The sequence below is a fragment of the Myotis myotis genome, unplaced genomic scaffold, assembly GCF_014108235.1.
Source record: "Myotis myotis isolate mMyoMyo1 unplaced genomic scaffold, mMyoMyo1.p scaffold_m19_p_7, whole genome shotgun sequence".
In the NCBI taxonomy this organism is placed as follows: Eukaryota; Metazoa; Chordata; class Mammalia; order Chiroptera; family Vespertilionidae; genus Myotis; species Myotis myotis.
The window spans coordinates 4258512-4281009 of record NW_023416379.1 but is presented as its reverse complement, the minus strand read 5'-3'; the positions used below and the strand labels follow the sequence as shown (position 1 = coordinate 4281009).

At 43.1% G+C, this 22498-nt stretch overlaps 1 protein-coding gene across 3 annotated transcripts; it reads right to left on the bottom strand.

Moving 5' to 3' along the window:
- Positions 1-6634: 6634 nt before the first annotated feature.
- RSPH3 (radial spoke head 3) lies at positions 6635-22498 on the bottom strand. 3 transcript variants are annotated; one of them, XM_036318046.1, is made up of 9 exons: positions 22165-22498; positions 17400-17487; positions 15966-16107; positions 14559-14704; positions 13402-13605; positions 12262-12424; positions 9891-9977; positions 9166-9480; positions 6635-7783 (listed from the first exon to the last, which is right to left on the bottom strand). In XM_036318046.1, the coding sequence occupies exons 1-8, from the start codon at positions 22278-22280 to the stop codon at positions 9203-9205; spliced, it is 1224 nt and encodes a 407-aa protein (XP_036173939.1). In that variant the 5' UTR covers positions 22281-22498; the 3' UTR covers positions 6635-7783; positions 9166-9202. The 3 variants fall into 3 exon arrangements, with proteins under 3 accessions (XP_036173939.1, XP_036173938.1, XP_036173940.1); XM_036318045.1 differs by lacking the exon at positions 6635-7783 and having other exon boundaries at positions 9051-9480; XM_036318047.1 differs by lacking the exons at positions 6635-7783; positions 22165-22498 and adding an exon at positions 17810-17862 and having other exon boundaries at positions 9051-9480.

Sequence of the window (22498 nt, the reverse complement as noted above, 5' to 3'; positions counted from 1 at the left end):
CATACTTTCAAGATGTTAGTCCATTCTCTTTTGGCAGGAATAGTTTCTGATCTCAATTCACCTGTTAGTTAAATCATCGTTTCTCAGTGTGTAATCTGTCCTTTTTCTCTTACTGCCCTCAAGATTTGCTATATATATATTAGGCTTTCCACAGCTTGAGTATGGCATGTCCTGCTGAGAGACTTTTTCTGTTTACTCTGGTTCCTGTTCATCGATGATCTTATAGTTTTCACTTTTTTTCCTGTTCTTCACACTGGATAATTGTTACTGATTGCTCTTCAAGTATACTTACTTATTATTCTCATTTCCATTCACCTGATATGTCTATCCAATAATTTAAAAATTTCAGATGTATTTTTCAGTTCTAGAATTTTTTCCTTTGATCATTTCTATTTCTTTCCTGAGATTTCTTAATTTTTACTTATTGAAAGCACATTTTATTCAACTTCATTGAGGAGCGTTGTAATAGCTGTTTAATATCCTCCTCTGCTAGGCACAGTATCTGGAATACCCTGGCAATGGACTTAGTGGATTTTCTTTTCTTTTGAGAATGTGTTCCATTTCCTTGGTTCGTTATGTGTTGGACAGTTTATTATTATATCCTGGATATTATGAATGTTAAATGGTGGACATTTTGGATTCTGTTATTTTTCTCTCATGGTTGTTATTTCTTCTGTTAAAGCAGGTAATTACCTTGTCTGTGCTTGAATTGCAAACTCTGTTTCTGGGTGACAGTCCACCTCAGTTCAGACACCCTTTCTCTCTTTTCTCTCCTTATAGAACTCCCTTATGTGTCTGTTAGTCTGTCTGTGACACCCCACTTGTCTCCGAGGTGGTTCAGTTATCTTCATTTTTCTTTCTGTTCCTCTGAGTGGATAATTTCAATCGACAACTTCAATTTCATTAATTCTTTCCTCTGCCAGTTCCAGTCTGTTACTGAGGCCCTGAAGTAAAATTTTCGTTTGTTGTTATGCTTTTCAACAGCTGGGTTTCTCTCTGGTTCTTCTTTATGATTTCTACCTCTTGATATTCACTATTTGGTGAGACATCATTCTCATACTTTAATTCTTTAGCCATTTTTTTAGTTCTTTGGACATATTTATAATAGCTGATTAATGTCTTTATCGAATAAGGTCAAAATCTAGGTTTCCTCAGGAACAGTTTCTATTGGCTGCTTTTTTCCTTTTGCATGGACCTTTTCTTATTTTCACACGTGTTCCAGTTTTTGGTTTAAATTTTAATACTTTAATGAGTTAAAATGTAGTAACTCTGACGTAAGGTTCTTGCTCCACCCTCCAGTCTGGGTGGTTGTTGCTGTTCTGTGCAATGTCTTTCCTGACCAAACTCTGTAAGTTCTGTGTTCCTTGTTGTGTGCGGCCAGAGACGCCTCTGCTTGGTTAGCTCAGCACCAGATTTCCTTAAGCGCCCGAACCAGTAAGCCTCTCACCCTTCGCCGATGGGCTCTAGATGTGCTGGGACATGCCTTCAGGATTTCAGCAGCTTACAACTCTGACTTAGCTTTCAATTCTTGCTGACGCAGAACCTCGAGGTAGGCCAGAGGTGAGTCTTCTCGGGGCTTTCTGGGCATGCGCACAGCCCTACGGAGCACCCTGCATACAGACCCGCAGGAACTGGTGAAGCTCTTCAAAGCGCCCGATGAGCATCTAATTCCCAAATCTCTCTTTCAAGGTTTGCGGCCAGCCTCTTGTTTGTTCCAACTGGTATTTCTGCCTCAGGCAGCTGTGCTATTAAACAAGTGCTGCTGGTTGTTTTTTACTTATTTTTTTTTTTTTTTTTTAATTAAATCTTTATTGTTCAGATTATTACATTTGTTCCTCTTTTTTTTCCCCCCATAACTCCCCTCCTCCCAGTTCCCGCCCCACCCTCCGCCCTCACTCCCCACCCACTGTCCTCATCCATAGGTGCACGATTTTTGTCCAGTCTCTTCCCGCATCTCCCACACCCCTTTCCCCCCCAGGAATAGTCAGTCCATTCCCTTTCTATGTCCCTGATTCTATTATAATCAACAGTTCATTCTGTTCATCAGATTATTTATTCACTTGATTCTTAGATTCACTTGTTGATAGATGCATATTTGTTGTTCATAATTTGTATCTTTACCTTTTTCTTCCTCTTCCTCTTCTTAAAGGATACCTTTCAGCATTTCATATAATCCTGGTTTGGTGGTGATGAACTCCTTTAGCTTTTCCTTATCTGTGAAGCTCTTTATCTGACCTTCAATTCTGAATGATAGCTTTGCTGGATAAAGTAATCTTGGTTGTAGGTTCTTGGTATTCATCACTTTGAATATTTCTTGCCACTTCCTTCTGGCCTGCAAAGTTTCTGTTGAGAAATCAGCTGACAGTCGTATGGGTATTCCCTTGTAGGTAACTGAGTTTCTTTCTCTTGCTGTTTTTAAGATTCTCTCTTTATCTTTTGCTCTTGGCATTTTAATTATGATGTGTCTTGGTGTGGTCCTCTTTGGATTCCTTTTGTTTGGGGTTCTCCGCGCTTCTTGGACCTGTAAGTCCATTTCTTTCACCAGGTGGGGGAAGTTTTCTGTCATTATTTCTTCAAATAGGTTTTCAATATCTTGCTCTCTCTCATCTTCTGGCACCCCTATAATTCTGATGTTGGTACGCTTGAAGCTGTCCCAGAGGCTCCTTACACTATCCTCGCATTTTTGGATTCTTTTTTCATTTTGCTTTTCCGGTTGGGTGTTTTTTGCTTCCTCGCATTTCAAATCATTGACTTGATTCTTGCGCTCCTCTGGTCTGCTGTCGGGAGTCTGTATAATATTCGTTATTTCAGTCCGTGTATGCTTAATTTCTAGTTGGTTCCCCAATATAAGATCGAGGGTCTTATTAGTTTTCTTGTAGATCTCATTAAGTTTATCGGCGGCTTCTAAACAGTTCTTGAGAGACCTTAAAAGTGTGGTTCTGAACTCTATATCTTCCATTGACAATTTTGTCCTGTTTCTTTGTCTCCGCATTTTGTTATGCTTCCTTGGTGCACCCCCTAGTGGTCTTTGTTCGCAGTCTTATAGTTAAATCTTGATTGTTGTAGCTAATTCCAGGGAGGGTTTGACCTCCAGGCCAAGTGGCTATGAGAATCAGCTGTATCAGCAGTGAGAGAACTTCTGTCCTCTAGGGAGGTGCTAATCTAGCCTTTGCCTGAGGCTATCAGGCAAATGCCTGTGTGCAGGGCTTGGGCGGGGCGGGTCGCACAGGATCAACAGGGTGGGCCGGAGAGAGCAGTTATGGCGGCTCTCAGTCCTGTCCCCAGGGGCTCTGCCTCTCTGAGTCCCAGCACCCGCTGCAAAGCTCAGAGAGAAAGTTGCACTCGCTCTGACCGAAGCCAGACAGTCCCGCTTCTCCCGTTTGAGTCTGGGTCCCTAAAGACTCTCCCGGATCTGGAGCTCAGATTCTGCGACTCCCTCCCGATTGAAAACGCCAACCGCGCCCTCCGCCGCCAGCCCGCTCCGCGCACTCCGCACCTCAGAATTTGACTTCAGCACTGCGCCTCCTCTGAGTGTCCGTATGCGTTTCTCTTTCCTCCTAGTTGTAGGACTTCCACTCAGCCAGCGTTCCGGTGGTTCTGGGTGATGTCCCTTCCGTTTTTTGGTTTCACTTTTGAAGTAGTTGTTCAAAGCAGCAAACTCCGGCGTTAACCTATGCCGCCATCTTGGTTCTCCAGCTCTGGGATAAAAAAGCTGTTTTTTACTTATTTATTAATTTTATAAATGCTCTAGTGTTAAAACTTTCCTCACTGAGCAAGCGCTGAGTCAGGTCAAATAAAGATAAGCCTGTAAATGCACTTTTCCAGGGAGCTGCCAGACAGGTCAAATAGTGACAAATTTCTAGGAATGTGGCTTTTGGGGGAGACCTAAGCCTGTTTGCTTCCTCCAGGCCGCTGGTTTCCTCAGTGACAATAGTTCTGAGTCTGTTGGTTTTCAAAGCTAACATAGAGCTGGGAAGAATGAGGGCAAGTTAAAATGCCACAGAACTTACTGTTCTTACTGATTTTTAGCCATTTTTCTTGAATGAGTGCTCTTCATTGTTGCAAATCTTTGGTTAATTTCCAAGCTCTGAAGATGTTGATTTTTTTTTTTTTTTAATGAGAGGGAGAGATAGAAACATCAATGATGAGAGAGAATCATCAATCGGCTGCCTCCTGCACACCCCCCACTAACATCCCTACAGAGCTGGCAGATGGCTTTAGGGCAAGATAAGGCATTCAGTGCTTCTTCTGAAAAAATAAAAAAATGAGCAATAAAAGGGCAATAAATACGTATGTATCAACAACTGAACCTAAAAACAAAATAAATGAACAAGCAGAGCAGAAACAGACTCACGGATACAAAAACATTTGAAGGCGGCCAGGTGGCGGGGGTGAGGAGGTGAGCAAAACAGTGAACGGCTGTTACAGAATAATCATGGGGATGTAAAGCACAGCAGAGGAATACCGTCAATAATATTCCAATAACGACATATGGTGTCAGGTGGATGCGAGGTTGATTGGGATGATCACTTATAAGTTATGTAATGGACTGGGGTGTACACCTGAAACTAATATCATGATGTATGTCCACTGTAATTGAAAATAAAAAATGATATTTAACAAAAGATATTCCATGTGAATCTAGAGACTCTAAGGAATACAATCTATTTTTGAACTCTGTCTACTAAGGTCTCTTTATGGTTATTAAATTATGTATGAAGTTGGAGGCAAGTTAATTTTACTTTAGGATTTTACTGACACCTAGTGGTAAATATGGATGTCAATCTATATATATAAGATAGATTGGGTATGATGCACCAGTGGGTATGACGCACACTGACCACCAGGGGGCAGACGCTCAATGTAGGAGCTGCTGAGCAACAGCAACTTTGCAAAATGCCCTTGGGAACCTCTCGGGAGATGTAGGACTGCTGATTTCGGCCGGATCCCTGCAGGCAGGCGGAGGGACCCCACCTGCAGGAGGGGCCCTGCTCACTCCGCAGATGCCCTTCAAGCCCTGGCACTGCCCCAGGTGGGGCCGGCCGGGGAGGGACCATGGGAGGTTGGCTCCAGGGCGTGTCCGGCCTGTCTCGCCCAGTCCCACCCCGCTGGCCACCTTCTAATTAATTTCCTTTCAATGTGCACGAATCCGTGCACCGGGCCTCTAGGATAATATAAAATCTTAGATGATAATATATACAACTACTAGAAAAATAAAACTATTCAGTATTTATAAAAATTGTAAGTGTACTAGTGATAAAAATATATTCATGTTTTTAAAAAATATTTTTGATTGATTTTTTTTAGAGAGAGGAAGGGATAGGGAGAGAGAGAAATATCAAGTTTCCATACCAGGGATTGAACTGCAGTCTGGGCATGTGCCCTGACCAGGAATCGAACCTGCAACCTTTTGGTGCATGGAACAACACCCATCCAACTGAGCCATACTGTGTTTTACACTCTATTTCCGAATGGATTGAAAATTGCTTCAATGTTATCTTTAAGATACCTTTATCCTAAAATGTCAAACTTGTAAGTATCTTGATTGATTTTATTTATAAATAACTTACAATACCAGTACTGTATCTTTTAACTCATATATTTCAGTTAAAGAATTTTCATGATTATGAAAAATAAAAAAATATCATTTAAACTATCAATTTATTAAATTTTAATTTGTAAGGTAACTGCAATCACTAAAACACAAAGGTAAATATGCCCGAATTCAAAGTGAGAATTATAGATACCAATCTAATACCATTAGGAATACTTTTTAGTGACAGTGACACACTATTTGTAACCTTCTTGTTTATATTCCTGACTGTGAACAAGCTTGTAAAGGTTGGTTCTGATCAGACTTAGGAACTATGACCAAGAAACAATAGGTGCTAATTGGTCTATGGGGCAATTAATCCATGTGGAGCCTTTCAGAATGCCTTCATCCCAAATAAACTGAGTAAATGGCTATGACTACTGAGCTATGGAATACAGACGCGAGTCATGATGCTTACCCACACTAGAGAAATTACTTCTACCGCACTGATCTGTTTTAGTGATATGAGAAGTTATGTCAGGGATAACAATCTCTATAAATGGATTACAGACCACCCATTTTATTACTATTTAGCTTCTGTTAGCTTAGTGTTAGTTGAAACAACAGAAAGGAATAGAACTCATAAGAAGGGTATTAGCAAACATGGGCAAAGTCAATGTGAATTTGAAGATTTTTATGCATTTAATCCATTTGCAGAGTTGCTTACAGTTACAAAAAGCTAGACATATGGAACCTAAGCATATTGCCTTATGATTTATCACTAAATAGTTCATGTGTTTGAAGAAATTCTTCATAAACTTTGAGAAAATTTAAAGTTTCCATTCAATATTTTTTCTCTAGATAATATATAACATATTTCTCTGTTTTTTTTTTTTCCCACAGGGACAATGCACTAACATCTCAATTACTTTTGTCTCTCTCTCTTTCTCTCTTTCTCTCTCTCTCTCTCCATATATATATACACACACATATATATTTTAATCCTCACCTGAGGATATTTTTTCCATTGATCTCTTCAGAGAGTGTGGAGCGGAGGGAGGAGGGGGGGAGAGAGAGAGAAACATCGATATGAGAGAGAGCCACTGACGGTTGCCCCCTGCATGCACCCCAGCAAGGGCCGGGGATCGATCCTGCAACCCAAGTACATGCCCTTGACTGGCAATCAAACCTTTGGTCAGCAGGCCGATTCTCTAACCACCGACTAAAACTGGCTAGGGAAGATTTCTGTATATTTTAATAAACTGAGTTAACTTATGGAATTATAGAGCACAAGCCTGAATGTTTTAGCAAAGCACCTGAGAAGTGCTTAGTGGACTGGGTTATTGTAAAAAAGGGTTAGAATTTGTAAAAGATCATCTCAGCTCCATTCTGAAAGCATTCTTAAGATTATAGGTATTTTAAAGTCAATAGTAATAATAATAATAATGATCAGCAACAACCCTAATTTTAAAATGTTTAGGTCTTCTTGCCAAAATCAATCCTACAAATTTGAGCATGATTATGAAGACTGCTAACCCAGCAATGGATAACAGGTGCAATTCCAATTTTAAAAATGCTGTTAATACAATAATTTATTCAACGTTATTCTTTGTAACCCACAAGGACTCAAGGTTGTTTAGGCAGCAGTTCTCCACCTTCCTAATGCCACGACCCCTTAATACAGTTCCTCATGTTGTGGTGACCCCCAATTTCATTGTTACAAACTGAACATAATTAAAGCATAGTGATTAATCACAAGAACAATGTGTAATTATATATGTGTTTTCCGATGGTCTTAGGCGACCCCTGTGAAAGGGTTGTTTGACCCCCAAAGGGGTGGCGACCCACAGGTTGAGAACCGCTGGTTTAGCGGAAAGCCCACTAGATGAGAAGAAAGAAGGCTTGGGTCCCAGCTTCCATCCCATCACTCGGTAGGCTTGTCCCTGTAAGTCCCCGGCTGCGGTGTCCTTACTCGCAGCCGTTCCATGTATCTCCGCGGCTACATGGCGCCGGGCACACAGCAGGCACTCGGGAGTGTTCGCTGGTAACGAACGAATGACTGAGGCTGACAAGCAGACACTGTCACTCACACTTTCAGAAGGGGTGCTATGAGGTGTCACTGATACAGCGATGGGTGGGAAGACGCTTGGAGAACCACATAATGCTACATAGTCATACAGTGCAAGTCCTTTTTATAGCTGGAGAAAGATATTCCTCTCCATTGTTAAAATATGGACATGTTTTTGGTACCTAATTTAAGAAGAAATTGAGGTAAGTGTGTCAATAACTGCAAGTTATTTCAAACCACTACAGCTTATATATCTATACATATTCTGAGAGAAATAGGCTACATCTACCCAAAACCTGAGAAGACTTCAGTGACTGCTGAAGAGTAACATAAGCCCTAGCCGGTTTGGCTCAGTGGATAGAGCGTCGGCCCGAAGACTGAAGGGTTCTGGGTTCGATTCTGGTCAAGGGCACGTACCTTGGTTGCAGGTTTCTTGGCCCTGGTCAGGGTGCATGCAGGAGGCAACCAATCGATGTATCTCTCTCACATCGATGTTTCTCTCTGTCTCTCCCTTTCCTTTCCACTCTCTCTAAAAATCAGTGGAAAAATATCTTTGAGTGAGGATTAAACCAAAAAAAAACCCCAAAACAAACAAAAAACAGTAACATGACTTTAGAGATAAAACATCTGATTTTCAATAGTGCCACTAAATTCTCCAAACAAGTTCAGATTAAAAAGTCAAATGTGGCCAAAACCGGTGTGGCTCAGTGGATAGAGCGTCGGCTTGCGGACTGGGGGGTCCCAGGTTCGATTCCGGTCAAGGGCATGTACATGGGTTGCGGGCACATCCCCAGTGGGAGATGTGCAGGAGGCAGCTGATCGATGTTTCTCTCTCTTCGATGTTTCTGGCTCTCTATCTCTCTCCCTTCCTCTCTGTAAAAAATTAATAAAAAATATATAAAAAAAAAATAAAAAGTCAAATGTGAATTCTCTATACTATAGCACAGTCATAATTCATAATATCTGACCATATTTTAATGAGACTTATATGTACTAAAGTTGAAGGTCTGCCCTGGCCGGTGGCTCCATTGACTAGAGCATCGTCCCCTACACCCAAAAGGCTGCAGGTGTGATTCCTGGTCAGGGCACTTCCTAGGTTTCAGGTTCAGTCCCCGTCCCAGTATATACACGAGGCAACCGATTGATGGTTCTTCTTCACATCGATGTTTCTCCCTCTCCCCTTCCCCTCTCTCTGAAATTAATTAAAAAGAAATTCTTGCAGCCCACTGGTGTGCCTCGGCATACCAGCTGAAAATAGCTGCTACAGAGAAGGGAAGCTCAATGGCTGACATCTCTGATATCTAACATTATAGATCATATTTACTAAAAAGACCCAAAACCCACAAATTAGAAAGATTAAGGAAAAATATGTTAGTTATATATAAGCATAATTCTCATTAGTTTATAGATTCTTGATATTCTACTATTAAATAAATGAAGTATTTAAACTTTACTTACTGTTAGTTTTATTTCAACATATTCGATTTGCCCAGTCCATTAGAGAAAAAGACACGTTGACTAAATTCCACATAATTTGCATAGCCTGAGGGACCCCCCTCATTACCTGATTGCTTGCAATGCTGGTTGGCTGTAGGCTGGTTTCACCCCTCCCAGGATTCTCTGCCTTGAAACTGTTCTTCCCTCCCCAGGGATCTCCTCAGTCCTATCGGATCTTCCTCCTCCTCCTCTTCCTCTATTAGCTTCTCATAGGGGGCCTCTGTGCTTGGGAGCGACCTCTGCTCCTGGAATTCATCACCCGTCGTGGGGTCTCTCATGGGTCCAGGACCACCAGGCCCGTCCTCGGGCTTCAGAAACGGATGCTTGTCCTCCTTTTGCTCATACGTGTTCAGCCTCCTCTCAACCACTTCACGAATCAACACTGAAAATTGTAGGTACAGAAGTCACTGTGATTTTTTGTATTTTGGTGGTGATAATGCTGATGTGTGGATGCACATAAATATTTACCAGACCTCGGCCCTTCCCCATGTCAGAGTCTTTTATACAGTCAGTGCTCTTCCTTTCTGAGCCACTTAATGAATCGAATATGAGTTACCCTCAATGCCTTTTTAACAAGATACCACTCATAAAGTAACGACAAAAGAGATGAATTCTGATTAAAGTATAGAAGAATAAAAAATAATATTGAGGGTAAAAATGTGCATGTTGGTTAATTAATATAACTGATGTACTGAAAAATTAAGAAGTAAAACTAACTGTAAAGTTAGCATCTTTCTTCTATTATTCTTTCTACTGAAAAATTTGAGATGACTTTTAAATAAAATAACTTACTGTCAAGCACTGTCCTTCCCACCATGCTGTGCTCCATGGTTTTGTCAACTTCGTTCATTAGCCACGGAAGGAATCCGAGCTCAATATCTACGATAAAAAAGTTAATTGGAATCATTAAGTCATTTTTATGAATCATTATAGATAGGAAGAATCTGCTTTTCCCTTAAGGTTACAATGTCAATATTGTCAAAATTGTTTTCTTAATACAAAATGTTAAATAGACTCACACAGCATTAGTTTTGCCATATTCTCTCTATATGTACTGGCCCATTTCCTGTCTATTGAGTAGAAATAGTATTTTCAAAACTATGAGGCCTTCCTTAGAATTGGCTTTACAGGTGCATCTGAGATGGAGCAAGGAGGTGGGGGTGGGAGGGGTGTGGACTGGGGAGAAGAGCAATCTACATGCAGAGCCAACCTGGGATTGAGCAATGCCTGGAAAAACACGCCCCACCGTAGCCTGGGCCAATGGCTACTGATCAAGACTCAGAAGAGTACAGTTCAGGGGCAACTGAGAAGAAGGGCCTCTATAAACTGGGGGTTGCCATAGTGATAAAGCTGTTCAAACTAAAATGAAATCCACTACTGTGTAAGCCTTTTATTTGTTTTTATTTTTTTAATATATTTTTGTTGATTTCAGATAGGAAGGGAGAGGGAGAGAGAGATAGAAACATCAATAATGAGAATCACTGATCGGTTGCCTCCTGCACACCCCCCACTAGGGATGGAGCCCACAACCTGGGCATGTGCCCTTGACCAGAATCGAACCCAGGATACTTCAGTCTGCAGGCTGATGCTCTATCCACTGAGCCAAACCAGCTAGGGCTATGTAAGCCTTTCAAAAATATGTAAGCCTTCCATTATAATATACATTTTAATGTTCAAAAATAGTTTTTTTTGAGGGTAGGCATCTAATTTTTATTTTTCAATTGGGTGACAACAGTGTGATAGAATATTATATTCATTACTATAAATAATTTCAAGCTAGGCATGAATCTCTGTACAAGCTTTTAAATGACCTATAGGGACTTTTTCAGAACCTCATGCTAAACCCAGCAAGGCAGTGGCAGGCAGCGTGGAGAGCACTCTGGGCCTGCAGTGGAGGGTCTGGCCGGTCTGAGCCTCCCGCCTCCCGCCTCCCGGGGGCGTGGTCGGGAGCAAGGCCATGGGAATTAATGGGAATTAACCTGCCCTATCCACCCCACAGGGTTACTGGGAGGGTCACATGGCATCACGTATGAAAAACACTATATAAGTTAGAAAGCACAATATAAATGTAAACCAATAATATTTGTGTGTAATCTGACCTCTGCACATTGAACTGAATATAGAATCAGTGAACCTGCACATTACTAACATCTGCCCCAAATACTACTGGCCATTTGAAACAGCACCCGTGCACGCAGCGTTGTGGATTTAAGCACCTCTGAGCCCGAGGAAGGAGGGTGGCAGTGAGAAATGGCAGCCCTGACCGCCATTGGCCAGATGAGCTGAGGGGAGGGGCTCCGGCGATGCTGGCAGTTTGGGTCTTCAAGGCAGCGATTAGTCAGTCGCCTTTTTATCTCCAATACCTAATGCAGTGCCTGGGATAATTAGTCAGTCGCCTTTTTATCTCCAATACCTAATGCAGTGCTTGGGATGTGCCGGCACCTAACTCAATAAATAAGTGACCTTACTTGCTGCCCTGAAAAGTTTATTTTATTTTATTTTTTTTTGCAAAGTTTATTTTTTAAATATATTTTTATTGATTCAGCGACAGGAAGGGAGAGGGATAGAAACATCAATGATGAGAGAGAATCATTGATCGGCTGCCTCTTGCATGCCCCCTACTGGGGATCCAGCCCACAACCCAGGCATGTGCCCTTGACCAGAATAGAACTGGCTCCTGGGTTGACATTCAACCCCTGAGCACACAAGCTGGGCCAGGGGTTTTTGATTAGAATAGTAAGTCAGCTGAGAAAAAGTTAATAACAACAACTTATATATACAGTGCTTTATAGCTTACAAAAATTTCATGTGGATTATGACATTTAACTCCTAAGTAACCCTCATTTCACAGTAAGAAAACTAACGGTCATAAAGCTATTTAAGGGTGAGGCTGGGTCCCAGACCCAAACTTTGTCACAGCAAGTCTGTGCTTCTTCCCACCATCCAATGTGCTTCTGAGTAATGGCAAACCGGCACCCTAAAATCGAGATCCTTATAATCCACTGATTAGTAACACCTTTTACTTAAAACAACTACAATTGACTTTTAAATCTGCATCAGAGATAGGAAATCCCATTGGGAATAAAGTGGGCAGGAGATACACCTGAACTGTGAAGAAGACGCCGACAGTCACAGGGTTAAGCTAACAGGAACCTCCACAAACCTCTCTCAATCGGATCAAAAAAGTAGCCGCCCTCCTTGAGGCTGTCGAACACGGAGGGGAGCAGGTCGGCCAGGTAGCGCTGTGAGAAGGCGCGGGCGGCGATCTTCTGCGAAGTCTCCTTGTGCTTGTGCATCACCTCCCACTGCTGCTGCTTCCGGCGCTCCTGCAGGACAAATATGCGTTCATGGTTACTCGGCGGCCACGACCTCCCCAATCCTGAAGCGAGTTCGAGGGGGAATTTGGACTTATATTTGTATCAAAAGAACGGACAGCAAGATGTCTATTAAAGGTTCCTAGTTTCCATCAAGATGGTAATGAATTTCAACAGCTAGTAGGTACTGTCAGTGTTCATTTTATATTTGTAAACAAATAGCGTAGCATTTGCACCATCTTAACCATAAGCCGTATGCTCTTCCCACTGGGAGGGAACTGAAAGTCCATTTGATGAGGCACCCAGTAGCCTATCCCAGCAGCTAAGCCTTCCTGCGCAGTCAGGGGCTCTGGGAAGCTGTCCGGCTGTGCCAGGGGTCCCAGGGCTCCGTCACCATTCATTCTCCCAGCGTGAGCCAGACACACCAAGCCTCGTGTTTCCTAGCTGGAGGTTAGGGCATATTTTAAAAATTGGATTCTAAAGGTTTCCTTCTGAAAGGCTGTAAAAACCTATAATTTTAAAGATGTTCTCTAAGGACCCAAGTGGTTCTGGGGTATCCCTAAGGATATGAGAGGGTCTAGCCGCTGAGAAAGACCCAGAACCCTACACAGATCCTCTGTGTCTTATCGCCCCCCATTCGGATACACTTCCCTTTTCCGTCCACACCTCCTGCCACTAACTTTTGGCAAATTGGTCTGTTCTTTCACTGGGGCTCCTGCTAGTTAAGAGTGCCTTGCACTGGGACACACGTAACTTAAATAACCTCGGAATTGCTGGTACTCCATTCAGGTGCGGTTTCACATGCTGGGATTTAAAAACAGGACTCAGCTCACAAAGGACCTACGATCTGAACACAGGAGCCGCCTGAACAAATACTACGCGCATTTCTGGCACATTTCCGCAGACCTTCCCGCTGGAACAGACCACGTGTTTCACAGCCAAGGACAGCCTAAGCAGGACTGTGCCCTGCAGGCACACACGGAGCCTACTTTTTCCTCCCGGTGTCGCCGCTCTTGCTCTTCCAGCCTCTGGACCTCCGCCAGCTCCACGTTGCGCAGCTCTTCAAACGCGTACTGCGTGGCCCGCAGGTCGGCCAGCTCCTCCTCTTCCATCACCTCCAGCAGCGCCTGCTCAATGGTCTTTCCCACCAGGACTTCCAGCATCGGTTTCACTTCCAGGTCAAAGTCAAAGAGCTTCAATGCACAGAACAAAGCAAACGTCACATTTCAATCATGAACCACATGCTCAATGACACACACCCAGAATGGCAGCATGAGCGTCTCTGTGTGCCAGACCTGTGCCGGGCTTTGTCTATGGCTCCCAGTCCTCACAACAGCCCTGCAGGCACACAAAGGAGCATTCTGTTTGCAGGCAAAATTAAGTCAGAGTTACAAAAAGATCCATGCAGTCTTCAACATGAACCCCGATACTCAACAATTTTAAGGTCAGACTCTAAATCCCAAGAGAAATATCCTTTTCTTTCTCATTCCCTGCCTTTTCTACTAAATTTTTACTGGTTGCTTTTGATAACAGTTGAAAAACCAAGGAACAAGAATAATGGGCATGATGGTGATTCATCTCTAGGATTTAAAGGCAAAATATACTCTTCTATGTAGCTTATGAAGACTTATTTGACTTCTAAATTTCAATGACGGTTCTTTCAAGTTCCTTCAAGTCTTAATCCTCAGTTAAGTCATTATGCACAGAAGCATTGCCTTCTTTTCTTACATTTCAGAACACATTCCACATTGATATGAAAATGTAATTATTTTAGAACTTTTTGACATAGATTACCTTCATAAAAGTTATATAATCTATAAGCAATTAACAGAGTCTTTTATCTCAGAGATATTATTTTTCCTTATTTGGTACAAGTCTACTTATACTCATACATTAAGCAAGAATGCAGACACATAAAAGCAAAAAACATTGCTAATGATTTTTATCTCTGATCAGCAAAGAGGGGAAATCAGAACATGGCATTTAAAAATATTTCTGGGTACTTCAGAGATAAATTTGGAAAGAAATTCAGTGAGTAGAATCTTTTTGATTGTGCAGTGGTTGGTATTCCTATTAAGATTTTAACTAAGCCTAACTTTACCTATTTATAATGAAGACAGAAGGAAGTCCAAATAACGTACTATACCTCTCCTTCTAGGATTTGGGTGGCCACATCCTGGCCAGTTTTGGCAGGAATAAAGAGTGGTGTTGGTGGTTTGTCCAAAAATGCATCTGTCTGGCATTCCATATCAGCTTCTATTATGCGGTCAGCAATTTCTTCAAGGTATAATTCTAAGAGAATACCATATACATTGAGTTTGACATTCTGGTCTATTTCAAGCATATATCTGTATCTGAAACTTCAGCTCCTTCAAAATAGAATTAAATGGATCAGAAAATAAGTCTTAGAAAGTGCTCAAGTGGGGTACTCAATTCACATGTTGTACTAAGCATTTTTATACATTTGGAAGACCAGAGAGTCAGTCAGGCTAGAATATACTGAATGTCAAGAAAGCACTGAGCTTTATATTTGAAAATGAAACTAACACCACAGATGTATATAAGATGCAAAGTATAATATGAGATGGAAAGCTAATAATCCTATAAAATTGAGTCCTAAGATAATAAACATATAAAGATTTGAAAATTCCTGTATATTTAAAAGTGTTATGCCCCATGTATAGTCTCTGAGATATAGGAAATACTCAACAAAAGGTGGCTACTGCTGTATCACCTAATATGCTGCTGATATAGATAAACGTTAAAATGAATCTCTCACAGAATGACAACTATACGGGCCAATCACAGACTTATTCATTCTAGACTTGGCCTCAGGGTAGGGAAGAAGCATGTCATAATGGTTCTCCTCCTTTTGCCTTTACTTCCCGGAAACAGCTCTGATGAACACACTCACCATCGTGGCCGGGTGCAAGGGGCACCTTGAGTGGTTACGTGGCCGCCATGGAAAGCACCAAGTACTGTCTGATTATCAAGATTCTGTCAACCACATGGCTGGACCCATCGGTCCGGGAAGCCCCTCCAGCTAAGAATAGTCAGCCCGGCAGGAAAGGCCTGGCGCTCGCCGGCGGAGGCCACGCGGCCCGGGAGCGCGTGAGTGAATAGAACGGTGGGGAGGACAGACGAGGCCGTGTGACAGGCGGAGGGCTCAGAGCTGAAAGGGCTTATCCCTCTCACGAGACAAATTAAATGCCCAAACTGAACTACATCGCTCTCCTCTCCTGTGAGTCCAACAGCGATTCATGCTGGACTATAAAAAAAAAGTGAGAAATAATCCCAGTTTGAAAATAAATATGTAAAAGGGCTAAGAGAGAATTAATCTGGTCATAAAATTCTTTTAAAAAATCTCACATTGCCATGTGTAGCCAACATAATAATGATACATAACCTAGGAATTTTTTTAATGAATTGCCTTCTACTAAGTGACTGGGGAAGTACTGGGGAGCATAACAGATGCCTAACTAACAGGAAGGCCAAACAAGAACTGGCAGGAAACTGGCAGCCAAGGCGCCAGCGGCCACGGCCCGGCACCCACCTGTCTGCACGTCCACGTGCTTCCTGCCCTCCACGGGCTCCGGCGTGCGCGGTCGGAGCTGCTCCTGGGCTCGCTTTTTGGCGGCCGCCCTCTTCTTAGTCTCCTGGAGCTTCTGAACGTGCTCGTCGATGGCCTGCCCGCGCTGAGAGTGACGGAAAAGGGCCTACAGTTTAGAAACTATTTCTCAAAGCAAACAGAGTGCACTGCAAAAGTGATTCCTGGGGAGAAGCAAAGCGCCCGCATCACGGCTCCTGAGCAGCAGGGACCTGGGGATGGAAATGTCACTTGCACTCTGCCAGGTGACTATAAAGGTGTCTGACAAAGCACAAAAGCAACTCGAAAGTTCGACTATGAAGTGGAATAAATAGTGCAGAATCTTATCCAATAAATCCTTTTCCTCATTCAAGTATTTTTAGCAGGATTTCCTCTCATGCCTAGTAACCTAGTATCCTATCTAATAAAGAGGGAATATGCTAATTGACCCTCACACCCTCACAAGATGGTGGCGCCCACAGCCAATAAAGAGGGAATATTCTAATTGACCACCACACCCTCAAAGATGGCGGTGCCCACAGCCACAAGATGGTGGTGCCCAGTTCCCTTAGCCTCGCTGGGGTGGAAGGTGCACGGCACAGCTGGGCCCACCCCCAGGTGGGTCTGGCTGCTCCGCGCACCTGCCTCTGGAGTCCCCCAGTTCCCTCAGCCCCCCATCCGCCCAGGGCCTCCCGAGGCTCAGGTAACCAGAGCCGGCTGAGGCTTGTGCTGCTGGTATTGGCAGCAACAGAGGTGTGATGGGGGCGTTGCCTTACCGATTGCCAGGTCGCCTCCCACCCCTGAGGGCTCCTGGACTGTGAGAGGGGGCAGGCAAGGCTGAGGGACGCCCCCCCCCCCCCACATCCAGTGCATGGATTTTCATGCACTGGGCCTCTCGTACTGATATAACCATCCAGGTATAATACATTTTAATATACAGTTAAGAAACTGAAAAGCACTAAGGTTATTTTTCTTTTTCAATGACGGCTGACAGTGTTATTTTACATTGGTTTCAGGTGTACAGCATGGTGGTTACCTATTCCTATCTTTGATTTGGGTATCAGGGCAATGTTGGCCTCATAAAATGAGTTGGGAAGTATTCCCTCCTCTTTTATTTTCCAGAAGAGATTGTGTAGAATTGATGCAAATTCTTTTTTACATGTTTGGTATAATTCTCCAGTGAAACCATCTGGGCCTGGAGATTTCTTTTGGGAAACTTTTAAATTAGAAATTCAATTTCCTTCATAGTTAATAGGACTATTCGTTTTTCTAGTAATCCATTTTTATTTTATTTTATACATGTTTTAGTCTGCAACAGATTAGAAATGAAAACAAACAAGCAAGCAAACAAACCGGCTCTTCACCACATGCAGCGAGAAGCTTTTCTCGAGCTCTACTCACCTGCGGTTCTGTGTGCAGAGCGTAAGTGTTGCCTCGGATCACCCTTCTGTCATACATGATGTTTCCGAACGGCAAAGGCTCGTCCGGTCTGTGAGAGAGCAAATTCTAAATCACTGCTGGGATCTATGGAGTCAACTCCTTTTTTGGGAAGACTTAGACTAAGATGAAAATATTTTAAGGAGATAGATTTCTGTTTGAGCACAGTCCAAAAAATAAGGGGACAATGGCTGCCACTGATGGAATGCTGATGATATGCTAAGACTTTCACAAGTTATTTTATTTATTGCTCAAGTTAAGCTTAAAGTTGGGAAATAGAATCCTCATTTGAAAAAAGAGGAAGTAAACTCAGAAAGAAGTCTGTTAGTAAGTGGCCGAGCTGGATTTGGGCTGTAAAACTTTAAACTACTTACCATTAAAAATTGAAAAGGAGTCTGGCCGATGTGGCGCAGTGGTTGAGCATCAGCCTATGAATCAGGAGGTCACAGTTCGATTCCCAGTCAGGGCACATGCCTGGGTTGCAGGCTCCATTCCCAGTAGGAGGTGTGAAGGAGGCAGCCGATCAATGATTCTCTCTCATTATTGATGTTACCCTCTCTCTCTCTCTCTCCTTCTCCCTCTCTCTGAAATCAATAAAAATATATTGTTAAAAAACAAAACTGAGCCCTAGACATTTGGCTCAGTGGATAGAGCGTCAGCCTGCGGACTGAAGGGTCCCAGGTTCTATTCCAGCCAAGGGCACATGCCCGGGGCTGCGGGCTTGATTCCCTGTAGGGGGCGTCTCATCGTTGATGTTTCTATCTCTCTATCCCTCTCCCTCCCTCTCTAAAATCAATAAAAATATATATTAAACAAAACAAAACAAACAAAACTGAAAAGGGGTCTGCCCTAAAGAACTGACAAAAGTTTGATTCAAGGACTAAAAAATTACATTAATAAAACAAATTAAATTTCTCATTGTTAACTTCAAAAATCTTTTAAAATTATATTGTTTTAACCTGGAGTATAATGATCAAATAGTGAAAAATACAGTTGGTATTTCATTCAAATTTCTTTAAATGATATTCTACTTATGGTTATAAAGCCAAATATCTAACTATACCAATAGCAGTCTCTATCAGAAATGATGCTGAGGGGTACTACGCTGCTTATGCAGCACAGATCGGAACCCCACTGGATAACCTGACTTCCTATGACTGGAACCCAGCCATCGGTACTGCTCGTCCTCCGCACGGTCAGCTCCGCTGGCCGCTCCTTCACTGACCCCTCCCTTCCAAGCCTCTGGGATACACGCACTCCCCTGGTGGAGTTTCTGCTCCTCCTCGCACGCTTTCTCAGCCTGCGTGGACAGTGCCTCCTGTCCTGGAGGGTTTCCTTAGGGCTCAGCCTGCCCGTGTCCTTAGTTAAGTTCATCCATTCTCAAGGCTTCACTTACGACCCGTACGCTTAAAACTCCCAGTTTGATGTTTAGCTCAGAACTCTCCTCTGAGCTCCAACCATGTACAGCCAACTGATACGTTCGGTGACATCTCACTAAGACGTCTCAAAGGCAACCTTAAAGCTGAACTATGATTCCCCCACTCCACCTTGCTGCTCCTTCAGTGTTCCCTATTTCACTTGGCTTAATCTAGAAGCCTGGGAGTCGTCACAGTTCTTTCCTATTCCCCACTCCCTACCTCCAGCAAGTCCAATTAATTCTAACCCGCAACCTTTCTCACATCGTTCTACCCATTGCTCTACCCCACTGTCTTTTACCTGGACTATTGCAAAAGTCTCTCTTAACTGTCTGGAACAAAATTTCTCCCTCAATCTGGTCTATATATTGTAGCCAGACAGCTGTTAGAATGGAAAAATCCAAAGGTAACTCTTACTTAATTAAAGCCTCCCAGTGCTAATTAATGTAATAATGAGGGCAAACTTTAGTTGAGCTTTATGCTATCAAAAGCCAAAAAGAGCCCTACCCGGTTTGGTTCAGTGGATAGAGCGCTGGCCTGCGGACTAAAGAGTCCTGGGTTTGATTCCGGTCAAGGGCACATGACTGAGTTTCGGGCTTGATCCTCAGTGGGGGACGTGCAAGAGGCAGCCAATCAATGAGTCTCTCTCATCATTGATGTTCCAATCTCTCCCTCTCCCTTCCTCTCTGAAATCAATAATATATATATATATATATATATATATATATATATATATATGGAAAAATGTAATTTAAAAAAAAAACAAAAAGAGCCTGGCTGGTATGGTTCAGTAGTTCCATGTCAACCCATGAACCAGGAGGTCATGGTTTGATCCTGGTCAGGGAACATGCCTCCTTTGTGGGCTCGATCCCCAGAAGGGGGCCTGCAGGAGGCAGCCGATCAATGATTCTCTCTCATCATTGATGTTTCTATCCCTCTCTCCCTCTCCCTTCCTCTCTCTGAAATCAATAAAAATATGTATTTGTTAAAAGCCAAAAAGAAAAAAAATATCCATAACACCTATTGCTGGTGAGGAGTTGGGGAAAAGGATATGTTTAAACATTCCTGGAGAAAAGGTATATTGTTCCATCCATTCATATTAAAAATATACACGACCTAAAAACCCACTCTGGAAATCTGGCTCATAAAAACAAAGAGGCCAGCCCTAGCTGGTTTGGCTCAGTGGATAGAGCATTGGCCTGCAGACTGAAGGGTCCCAGGTTCAATTCTGATCAAGGGCACATGCCCGGTTGCGGGCTTGATCCCCAGTAGGTGGCGTGCAGGAGGCAGCCAGTCAATTATTCTATCTCATCATTGACATTTCTATCTCTCTCTCCCTCTCCCTTCCTCTCTGAAATGAATAAAGTATATTTAAAAAAAAAAAAATAAAGAGGTCAATACATAAAGTTGTTTATTGAAATCTCCTCCCTTTCTCTCTAAAATTAATAAAAACACATCCTCCAGTGAGAATTAAAAACAAAAAAAGAAATTAGAGCTTGTAAAAAAGTGGAAAAGATCAACTGCAGAGTAATATGTGTTGTATGATTCTATTTTGGAACTAAAACTTCTAATTAAATGTACATATGCTCATATATATGTGTGTACCAGCAAGGAGGTGTAGAATAGTAATATAAGATTGTTAAATCTGTTTACAACATGGAAGTGGGAGTAGAGGTGAGTAAGAGATAACGAACATTGCTTTTATTCATCCTTATTTTGTATTTTTCCTTTGTTTCAAGAAGCAAATACTGCCCTAACTGGTTTGGCTCAGTGGATAGAGTGTTGGCCTGCGGACTGAAAGGTCCCAGGTTTGATTCCGGTCAAGGGCATGTACCTTGGTTGAGGGCACATCCCCAGTAGGGGGTGTGCAGGAGGCAGCTGGTCGATGTTTCTCTCTCATCAATGTTTCTAACTCTCTATCCCTCTCCCTTCCTCTCTGTAAAAAATCAATGAAATATATTTTAAAAAAATCATTCCGAATGAATCACCAATGATTCTTATTTCCTCTGTTGGTCAGATTTCATAGTAATGACTTATAAGCAACCACTTAAAGGCACCAGAAAGTGTTTTTTGTTGTGCATTTTTTTAAAAGGAAAGGCAGGGTCCCTACCCTTTATTTTTAATTAAAAAAAAATTGTAAAATTGATTTCAGAGAGGAAGGGAGAGAGAGAGAGAGAGAAACATTAATGATGACAGCGACTCATTGATTGGCTGCCTCCTGCACACTCCCTACTGGGGATGTGCCCGCAAACAAGGTATATGCCCTTGACCGGAATCGAACCTGGGACCCTTCAGTGTGTAGGCTGATGCTCTATCCACTGAGCAAAACCGGTTAGGGCCAGAAAGTGTTTTTGAAAGAAATGCCTTTTGAAACAGAATCCTTTATCAATATAAATAATCTCTCTCCAAGTTTAAAGTTTCTATTTTGGGTTTCTTAAAAGTGATAAGTATTTATTAAAAATGCCTTTGTCAGAATAAGATAATTATGAATTTGGACTCAGTTTTTGAAATAAGCACCAAGAGTTATAGTGCTGATGCCGGATCATTAATGCAGCAGTTTGTATTGAGAGCTTATTGTGCCCGGCATGGTCTGGGTGAGACGACAGACATGGTTCCTGCTTCCACAGAATCTTCATTCTTGGGAAGTTCTGATGATTCCAAAAGTAGATGCTCATGCAAAGAACTTCAAGAGAACCATAACGATTATGGTCCCTTTAAAACATAGATATCTGAATATTAGCAAATGCTCATTAATGTAAAAATACCATTTGGGGTCCAGCATGAAAGGATCACCTGATTTTTGACCAAAGCCTGGCCTGGCTCCCATTTTGGACATGCTATTACTGTGACACTTTTGTGCCTGTTTCCTTTCTTTCTTTTTAAAAATATATTTTATTGATTTTTTACAGAGAGGAAGGGAGAGGCATAGAGAGCTAGAAACATCAGTGAGAGAGAAACATCCATCAGCTGCCTCCTGCACACCCCGCACTGGGGCTGTGCCCGCAACCAAGGGTTGTAGCTGTTTTCTTAGTTGCATCATGGAGTTATAAAACCAACCTCACAGCCCCGTGGACTCAGTAAGAAAATGTATGCAAACGACTCTAGGAAGGTGCTTGACACACGCTTGGCCATCAGTTGAGTCAAACTTTGTGAAACGGGTCAGCAATTCCCGATCCCTGACAGTTCACCGCGGGAGGACACCCAGGGCCCTCTGCCCTCTCAGCACCTCCGTTTCGGGGTGTGGCGGGTAGGGAAGCGCAGAGGCAGGTGTGGATGGGGGCAGGCGGAGGCACCGGGGCCAGGGGCTCACTCACTGCTGCGTCAGGCCGTTCCGGTAGCGCAGGCGGCAGGGCGGGGCCCGGGGCCGGCTGGTGTAGGTGTAGGTGGTCATGGTCCCAGGGGCCGCGCCGGGGGTCGAAGCGCTTCGCATTCAATGGAACCTGGCGTCGCAGCAGGTGGGCGCGACGGCGTGGTGGGGCCCGCAGAGGTTTAGGGGGTGCCAGGGCAGGGGTGCCAGGACGCCGGCAGAGGAGGCAGGGCAGGCGGCGGGCGAGAGGGAAGTTGCCAGGGCGAGAGGTGGGAGCCGCACTCCGCAGGCTACAGCGGGAGCACAGAGCCGCCGGCGGCGCCCGCACCGGTTGCCCAGCA